Source organism: Gymnoscopelus microlampas (assembly GCF_963454915.1).
Source record: "Gymnoscopelus microlampas genome assembly, chromosome: 15".
In the NCBI taxonomy this organism is placed as follows: domain Eukaryota; kingdom Metazoa; phylum Chordata; class Actinopteri; order Myctophiformes; family Myctophidae; genus Gymnoscopelus; species Gymnoscopelus microlampas.
In genome coordinates, this window is record NC_139952.1 from 11,496,560 (window position 1) to 11,506,850 (window position 10,291).

At 44.2% G+C, this 10,291-nt stretch overlaps 1 protein-coding gene across 1 annotated transcript; it reads left to right on the forward strand.

The window, feature by feature from the left end:
• Positions 1-3,454: 3,454 nt before the first annotated feature.
• On the forward strand, positions 3,455-9,797 carry LOC311061649 (kelch domain-containing protein 3-like; the record flags this gene model as incomplete). The annotated part of the gene is made up of 2 exons (XM_084080340.1): positions 3,455-4,478; positions 9,733-9,797. The coding sequence occupies 2 exons, from the start codon at positions 3,455-3,457 to the stop codon at positions 9,795-9,797; spliced, it is 1,089 nt and encodes a 362-aa protein (XP_083936466.1).
• Positions 9,798-10,291: the final 494 nt, after the last annotated feature.

Sequence of the window (10,291 nt, forward strand, 5' to 3'; positions counted from 1 at the left end):
TAAAACATTTAAAAAAAGAGGCTCAAGCTTATTTTAGACTATATGGCTATAAGTTAAATAAACACTATTTTGAGCATCGTGGTTTGTGTGTTTATTGGTCTTATTTGTGAAAATAACACTATAGTGCATGCCTGCGGCACGCTGTGTAGTGTGGAGTCTCGCTCCAGTCCCGCCGGTCAGGTGAGTTTTCCTACAGCCTAGAGTCCAGCACCTCAGACAGCCCCGTTGCCTAGGGCAACTGGTTGAGGGGTGGTACGTGCCACTCTGCATCCTCAATCAGTTGGAAGTGATGACACCTGCGTGCTGGGCAATCAGAAGGCAGCTGGGCTGAGTTTACAAAAGCTGCTCACTCAGGCTCACTCACTCCTGACTCTCCCTGGAGTAACACCGTCTGGCGGCAACATACGAGCATTCATGAAGCCTGCACTGTTTCACCTTAAATCTTACTAACCCCTGACGTGGGAAGAACATAAGTTTGTTTCTGCCAGAGATGCATGCCCCATGAATATGATTAAGTTTTCCTTTAATAAATTGAGCTTTAAAGCCTGAACTGTTTCAGTTTTCTGTACCGGGTTGGGTTCAGACTCCACAGTAGCCTACACAGAGTTCAGCACTAGCACACCTCTGAAAGCATGCATCATGTCATTTTGGAATCTGCTTCAACTAATGAGCAATATCTATTATCAGCAGCTAGAATGATCATAGATAAATTGGCTCAAGCGTCCTGTCAGTTCTGTTCAAGTAGGCTACTGATCAAGGGCCAAGGCTTGGATATTTACGATGAGGCCAACACGGAAGCTTATGAATGGCCAGAGTGGCGCTGTTTTACCCTGCGGTGTCAGAAATAATTAATTTTAACGCAAGTGAATGGGTTTTTTGACAAACTTTAGACTAGAATTTCTTACCATAATAAAAATTGTCATAAATTCTATATGCTTCCAGTCGCTAGTTTAAAGTCTCCTTTCAATCATCAGGATATGCGTTTTGCTAAATTATGGTCCCATTTATTTTAAAATTGACGATAAAGTAGGCTATTCTCTAGGAGGGGCGGGATGATTTGATTGACAAGCTACACAACCAATAGCATTCATTCCCCGCCCCTGCTCTTGATTGACAAGCTACCCAACCAATAATGGTCTGGTCTCATTGCTGGTCTCGAGTGGCTTTGTCCATTCATTTTTTACAGTCTATGCTACTGATAGGTCTCAAGAACTATGTATTTCATTAGTGATCTTGATATCTGTCTAACCCTTCTATTTTATCATGTCATCTTGGCCTAACTCAATCATGTCAAGTTATTGATGTAATGTCAATATGTTTGTAACTGTGTCTACGGGCAGAGCCGTTCCTGCCATGCCCTTTGGCACGGAAGGAGCTCTGTAATGTGGTTGAAACTACAGTCAACAGGTCTCTGTGTTTGATAAACTTTCTGCAGAAGCCGTGGGTAATTTTGTTGTTGCTTAAATAGGCTCTTTGTATGTAAAAACAATGTTAGATAGGAGAAATTGTTTGCAGGTTTGGGTCAGGAGAAACTCTGGTTGCTATGGCAGCGCCTGATTAAGCCTAATCCTGAAGGAAGGTCACGTCATCAGATGAAGAACTTGCCACAGGAGAAGATAACTTGGAGCCACTAATATGTAAACAAATTGTGTCCTATCTGTTAAACCTCGGTACGTTGCCTTGGTTACCGTTACTGATAAGAATGCTTTAAAACCCTCTCCATTCTGTACTTGGGAGAGAGAACACTTAGAGAATAGTTTTACCACTGTTCTGTAACCCGTCTGGTTCTCTCAATAGAGTGATCAATTTGTGTACAAACCATGGCTGTCTGTGTCTTTTTTGCTTCAATTGCTTCATGAAATTACTCTGAAATTCATGGTAATATCTTATTTTTAAAATAAGACAGGCCTCAAAAACCTATCTTATCTACTATTTAGGGTAACCTTAACCCTGCTGATGTGGGCCCCTGTTGTGGAGCGCTTGCTAGTATGTGTGTGTCGACTAGAGCTGCTACCTGCCTAGGTTGACTTGCTTAAACCTGACGGCAGTATTTTAGTATTTACTGAAGCAGAAGAGAACTAGCCTGGGACCAGACGAATCTGCGAGTGCAAAAATAAATAGCACTCTGCGATTTGGGTCTGGCACCGCTCCATAGAGAATACATTTCCTGCTCCAGAAGACGTGGTTAACCAATCAGGGCCCAGCATTACAATATGGGAGACTGTGATTGGTAGTTGGTTGTAGGTCTATCCAATTGCGTACAGAGCCATTGTTTTGCCTTGGGAAAAAAAACGTCCTCTAGGAGGCACCAGACTCATATCCACGCAGTGATATAGTCTGGAGCTACGCGAGGCTAGAAGAGAAGGGGAAAAAAACGGGTGCAGTACGTTAGTCCGACAGCGCATTCCTCCGACAGCGCAGCGCTCCGACGTTTCCAATACTAAACCCGAACCAAACCCGCACCCTAACCCTAACCGCACGCGGATGCCACATAGTCGGAGAAAAGGTCTGTCGGATTAACGCATGCCTCCCGAAAAAAACAACTCCACATGCTGACAGAACTGGGCACTCAGTCTGAACAAGACTAAACAGCCAACCAGAGAGCTCCCTCTCTGCCCCCCTCTCTGCCACAATGCTGCTATCTGAATTGACACAGTTTGTAAAGTGATGCCTCACTGCAACCGACGGCCGCGTACACATAATATACACAACGCACAGACTACAAAGGATTTTTGGCCACAGGCGTTTATCGACACTTTCAATACCAACGTCGAGATGGTGTGTGGGGGCCTTACTTATATTATTTGACAATTTAGACAAATTGTCAAATAATATAATAGCAGATCTGCAAGCTTGTAGATCAGCTATTTTCACAATATGTATCTGTGGAACTGAAACTAAATGTAATGCCTCAACTCCTGCATTCCAAGTGCTTGTCAGGGTGGGGGGTCCCCAGTTCTTATGATTATTTTGGGGGGTCCCGGCCTGAAAAGGTTGAGAACCACTGCACTAATATACAGACCATACAGTAACAAATCATATTGATACCATTCAGTATGGATAACAATGCATTTCATACACAATGGAGAGACGTTTGTGTGGCACAGGGGGTTTCCAGAGCCTGCGTGGGGTTGCTACGGCCAGTGGTTCTCAACCTGTGGGTCGGGATCCCCAGGGGGGTCCAGTATAGGACTCAAGTCCTATACTGGACAATATGTATCTGTGGGAACTGAGTCAAACTAAATGTAATGCCTCAACTCCTACAATGCCGGAACCACTGGCTATGGCGATCAATTTGCCATATCAGAGAGATCACCGGGCATCTCTTATCCCGATAGGCCGAGCCAAGCTTCACGTAACAGTTGTGCCGCTGTACCCATATAAGTGGTAGTGCAGCAATGGGACTACATTTTCTTACAAAGCAAGACTTCTCAAGTAGCGTTCCACATGTAAGATGTTCCATTGGGTGCTCCATTTAAAAGGACCATGGAAATTCCGTCATGCTGCTGTGGCAGTGGGGCACAAGGTGTACTCCTTTGGAGGGTACTTCGAAATGCGTCATATTGAAGTACACATCTTCAACACAGTGTCTTTGAGCTGGGTGAAGCTGCCCCCGTTGACTACTGGAAGAGGAGAATGTCCCGTTGAGGTCCCCTCCATGCGCAGGGACCACACTGCTGTGCTCATAGACGACGTCATTTATATCTGGGGGGGAGGCTACTCCTACAGAGGGGAGTACTGCAACGTGCTTTATGCGTTTGACGTCAACACCCACGGATGGTACACGCCAAAGATCTCCGGGACCGTTCCGGTGGCAAGGTGCAACCACTCAGCCTGTGTGTCGAGGAAGGTCATGTATGTCTACGGAGGATACACACATAAGACCGGATACACCAACGACATCTACAAGTTGGATACCGCCACAATGGTCTGGTCTTTGATTAACAGCAGAGGCACGACGGCACCGACCTCATCATGTCACTCTGCCACCATCATCGGGACAAAGATGTTTGTATTTGGGGGCCAATGCCACCTCAACAACAACATCAGAGTGTTTGACCTAGAGACCAGCTGCTGGCTGAGCACGCCTTCTGCACAGCTTCTCCCAGAAGGACGCCGGGGTCATTCAGCCTTTGCCTACAATGGAGAGCTGTACATATTTGGCGGCGACAACTTGAACCGGTTCTTCAATGATGTGTGGAGGTTCAATCCAGAGACCTTCTCCTGGAAGAAGATTGAGCCAAATGGGAAAGGCCCATGCTTTATTAGGACTAGGATGTGCTGTTGCATGGTGGGAGATCATATCATCCTCTTTGGAGGACACGGATACACAATAGATGATGACCTGTACATCTTAGACCTGAGTCCTAGTCTCAAGACATTATGCAAGCTGGCAGTTATTCAGTACAGTATGGAGCAGTCTGGACTTCCGCACGACATCAGGTGGGAACTGGCAGCCATGACTACCAACAGCAACAGTAGCATAGCCCCAAAAAACAATGTTTTAGTACAGTGAGCCCACAAACAAGATGAAAGCGGCAGAGAACAAGTTCCAGGTATAATAGAGCAGAAGAAAGGGAAAGACAAGGAAATGCCTGACCTTACAAAACCTCCCTACATTCAGATAGGAAAGGAAGAAAAGCACAGGAAAATCCTCGATACCCACCAGGTACTTTTGATTCGTTTTTTTGTAGACCTTTATTAATCCTGCGGGGAAAATTCCGTTTCAGCTTCGCCCAGCTGATGGCTCAGATGGTCATGATGATCGTTCAAGAGGGAGCTGTTAGGGGTTAAGTGTCCTGCTCAGGGACACTTTGACATGTTGACATGGAACACAAACCGGCGACCTTCTGGTTACCAGACAGCCTATGATGCTGCATAGCTTCGGGGTGGCACTAAGCTTACGTCAACTATGCAGCATCATACAACGGAATAGAGAACTACTACCAACGCACTGTAACCGCACTTGGGTAGACAGACATGGCTGCATAGGAGACCTGAAAGCATGGCTCCTCTTAAATTCCAATTGGTCTTAGCTAAATTTGTTCCCTGGCTGGCCTGCCCCCAGGGTTACGTATCTTGTGAGTGGCCGCCTCCACGTGTTTATACCCCGGTCCCCCACTTCCTTTTTCTGTTTTAAACTGTAGTCTGGTATTTATTTTTTTGTATCGTTGTTAATTGCACTGTTGTTTGTCCAGTTGTTTGAGTGTCGAACGTTGAATGGACCACAATGGAAGCAAGCCTTTGGCTTTTTTTGTGTTTGTATCTCTTTTGACGTTTTTTTTAAATTGTCGAACTGTTGTAGGCTACTTTTAAAATGTCAATAAGATTATTCAATTCAATTCAGATATCTAAGAATGTAAAGTTCTACGCCCAGTTGATCTCCGTCGGGACTTAACGTAGATACAAACAGATGCATTGTTGTGCATTGTTGTGTTAGAGGACCTTATCAATCAGATGTTTATAAAGGAGATATTGGAGTGGGAGAGAAAATTGGCTGCAAAGGTGGAGACCTTTGTGGATTTTTTGTATATTTGTTCATTTATTTATTTGCTGTTCTGTAATGTTAAAGTACAGTAAGCTGTGGATATGAATTTCCATTCACTTTCTAAAAGGTTTACATTTTTTGTAATTAAAGTAAAGTGATTTTCTTTTGTTAAAATAATATGTGTTAAATAGCTCTACTGTATATTCTGATAGTAATCATTGCTATATAATGTTTGTTAAGTAGCTGGAGTCTCTCTGTGTCCAGGTCTTTAATAAACAGAAAATACATTTGCAGGTTACCATACCAATTGTATCCAATCAGGAGAGAACGCATACAGGATCGAAAGTGATGACACAAAGAAAAGAGCAGATACAATTGAAACTAAAACAATATCAAATTGAAACTTATAAATGGGTACTCTCTCCTGATTGGATGAAGTTAGCAAATTGGAAAATGTATTTTCTGTTTATTAAAGAGATGGAATAGCCCTAAAGCTGTTTGAAGAGCTTTAGGGCCCTGTCTTGCGCACCTCACCCCTTATGCATAAACTTTTTGGGCATTTTTTACTATTTTGAAAAACATTTTGAAATAGCCGATCTACATCGACACGTTGTGAGCTTGTAGATTGGCTATTTGACCCATTTTAAAATGTTTTTTAAATTAGTAAAAATGGCAAAAAGGTTTGGCATAAGGGGTCAGACAGGGCAAGATAGGGCCAAGAGAGAGTCCTTAATCTTTTCACACAAAAAAAATCGTTCTTGTTTTAACCCAAAAAATCACAAAATCTTTATACGACACCCAACGCAAAGGCCCAGGGCAAGTAGTGTGGACAATGGTTCCCGAGCCATGTGGCCCATAGAGCAGGAGCCTGTCTCCTGTTTCCGTAGCATGAGACACCTTGATGTCCAAGACATGACAGTGTATGTCACAGGGACTTACCCCCTATCCAAACCTTGATGCCAAGTGCCATTAAGCAGGGGGGCATTGGGTACCATGTTTAATGTCGGATTGAACCCTGACCTCAATCTCAGGGCAGACATACTGAACACAAAGCCACTGAGCTGGTAAAAATGCCCAGGGTATTTATGCACATAATTTGGACAAAATTACTTGCTGTATACAACCAAATCATCACAGGGTCACATGCAGCAATAGTATGGATAAGAACACAGTCCAATGCCCTCTTAAGAAATACTTCACCCCCAAATTAGGAGTTATTTCGATCAACCCTTTGATGCCTTGAATTCATGTATAATTTAGTTTTTCTCCGATGCCTCCACAGTGAAGAAATAATAAGAAAACTGAGAAGATACTTGATTAATTGAAGTTAATAGCGGGCCAACAACAGCAACATTACCGTAAATTTCGAACTATAAGCCGTGACTTTTTTCCCATTTTTCGACCCTGCGGCTTATATAACGGTGCGGCTTATCTATGGATTTTTATAGCTAACGGCCACTAGGGGACTTCCTAAATCTAGGGATTTTACACCCGCGGCTTATAGTCCAGTGCGGCTTATATTATGTACAAATCATTCAATTTAGCTGCTGCGGCTTATATTCAGGTGCGGCTTATAGTGCGAAAATTACGGTATTTTAATCTGAACTCTATATCCAACTCTGGATCCAGAAATGTTTTAAATATGTTTTTGGGTGTATTGGACACTTGTACTCTAGCACTTACACTGTGAGATGTGTGTGAGAGTTCATAAACAGCGCTTTTATAATATTTTTGTTGTTGTTAATCTTTGACCCATATGAAAATTAAATTAATCAATGTTCTAAATGTTTGGATTCTTCATCCACTGTGAAGGCATGCGAGTACATTGTAATTGATTGAAATTAAAAAGAGTGTGTGAAGTATTATTTGAAACTTCTCACTTTCATTATTTACTCTACAGCCATAACATAATGTTCATATGACACTATTTCTAATAGATTTGATCTATTTAACCACTTGAACCCTATACTTATATAGCTGACACACTTGATAGTTAAATAACATAATTTGTTTTTGTCTTACTTTAAGGATGCCGTATTAGACCTCATCAGGGTATCAACCACAGTCCAGTTCCCTGGAACTAAGAGACTATGTTTTCCACTATGTTTTGCACCCTGTCCGTCTGTCTGTCCGTCCAAAATGCCTCAAATCATGAACACAGCGTGCAATGTCCGTGAAATTTTGTACGCACATTCCCACTAGGCCGAGGAAAACATGCAACTTGAATATGTTCAAATCAGCCTCATGGTGGCGCTAAAATAGGCCGATTCGCGTTCTTACCTATAACTGCACCGATCTCTGTAAAACTTAAAGGCCAAGGAAAAACCCTTGCCCTGCATTTTTCCAATTTGTTCACATCTTTTCACCATTTATAACACCACCAGGAGGCCGACTTATATAAAACAAATCTTTTGATATTACTTCAGATTCAGTTCGAATTCCGAACATTGCTGGCCCACGCCTGACCTGGCGGAGACCTGTGCTCCGAGGAACACTTTTTCTAGTTTTATTCTACACTATGTCTGGATTATAAATTGGTCTTTAGGCTATATTACATTATAATATCGTGTTTGTCCTTGTGATGGCAACATGCCACGTTGTCTTTTGCTGTATTCACTGTCCAACGTCTCCAAGAGCAGGTGTCTCCATGAAGCCTGGCACTCTGATTACAGCATAATGACGTCACGACAGTCCTTTATTACACTGTTTCTCAATGTCTGGTCTGGGGCCCACCAGAGGTCCAAATGGACACTGACAAATGGAAAATATATATATATATCATTGGGACCCCAATCTACACTGTAGAATTCTGTGTTAATTTAACTCTGAGAGTGTACAAATGGACCCAAATGGATCCGTTATGGTCCAGACCCAGACCTTAAGAACCAGTGCTTTATCATATCCCTTCCCCCCATCGCCCTGTGCCTTTACACACACACACACACACACACACACACACACACACACACACACACACACACACACACACACACACACACACAACCCCTCAACATTGTCATCCCATGCCACAGGCCGACAGGACGATGGAGGAAGGTATGGCATGCCTCCTGGTGGAGATTTGTCCTCTCCTGAGCGCACTGAAGTTAAACAGTCGTTTGGCAGGGACACTTTTCAATACATTATGGTGGCTGTTAGGGCACGCGTCATGGAAACACTCCAGTTTTATCCACAGCCACTCTGTCTGATGAAACCCCTGGACACTGTGGAAATGCACTTTGGTACCACACACACGTGCACGCTCGCGTGCATGCACGCACGCACACGCATGAATGCACGCATACAGGCACAGGCACAGGCACACGCACACGCACAGCCATCAATAAACCATCAGTCGGCTGCAAACACAGCAATCTGACTGGCCTGCATGACAAGCAAGCGAGTGGGGGGCCGGAGGGTCTCTGACAGCTGAGACCAGCTACTTTCCCATGCCGTCAGGGGTCACGGGGTCATGGTGCAGCTAGTGCCACAGTTGTCACATCGCCCACCCCACACACACACACACACACACACACACACACACACACACACACACACACACACACACACAAGACCTCCAGTGTGGCTGTTATGTATAGTTGACCACACAGAGCTGGAATAGGAGAGGCCTACAAGGGGCCGTGTGTGTGCCGGGGGGTGGGTGTGTGTGTGTGTGTGTGTGTGTGTGTGTGTGTGTGTGTGTGTGTGTGTGTGTGTGTGTGTGTGTGTGTGTGTGTGTGTTGGGGTGGGGTGGGGTGGGGGGGTATCCGGAAGTGTGTGCACAATGAACCTTTGCAACCCAACCTTAGCTTTGTTACGGTATAAGGACTGTTTGTTTATGTGAAATGACCTTGGTGGTGTGTGTGTGTGTGTGTGTGTGTGTGTGCGTGCGTGCGTGCGTGCGTGCGTGCGTGCGTGCGTGCGTGCGTGCGTGCGCGCGTACTACTCTATCCCTACCCATCTGCACTGTAAGAATTGCACAGTGAAATCCTGAGTGTTTATATAGCTCTTGAGAATGTAAAAATGCACCATTTTATTCCCCTCAAGAGTTAAACTGATTTGTACTGTGCACGCCACTGGAAACACGAGGCTTCCTCCTTTTCTTTGACATCAAAACTACAAGCGACCTCTCGTTTATTTTCCTTAGTAGCACCCCTCTGGTGAGCCCCATGCTAACAACAAAAACAACCAGATTTCCAAAAGCACATGTCACGGTCCCTGACGTGGCCTTCTTGAACTGTATTCAGGTCCTGCAGAGGAGCTCAACGAGGGAGGGTTCATGGATAAGTCGGCACAGGTGCAGCTGAGTTGACTTCGTGATCCGAGGCATCATATTGTGCCACTTGGTCAAGGTACCTTTCAGCATCTGATGTTGACTCCCTTTCACCTAAAATGGTGACGCCGAGCAACTCTCACGGGGCAAAAGCTTCTGACGCGAACCTGCCATGTCAATGTTTTTAACGTCTTTTCTATGTTTTTAATGTTGTTTTCCGATGTTGAGTCTAGATCACGGTGTCAAACTCCTATTGAGCCACGGACCCAAGTGGGCAAAATTAAACTTCATGAATCATGGAGGTCAAACCAGTTGTACGTTCATGTACACTGACTCCACGCACGCGACCGTTGACTTTGATCTTTTTCAACCTTTGAACCTCTCACACACATTGGGCCTCATGCAGGAAGCAATATACTTTTGTGTGTGGGAATCAGCATTTTTTTCAAATGTTTTATAATGTTTGTGTCGCACACCAGAATTGACACAATTATTTCACTTTTGGTGATGCCACTATTCATATAGGTTGATGA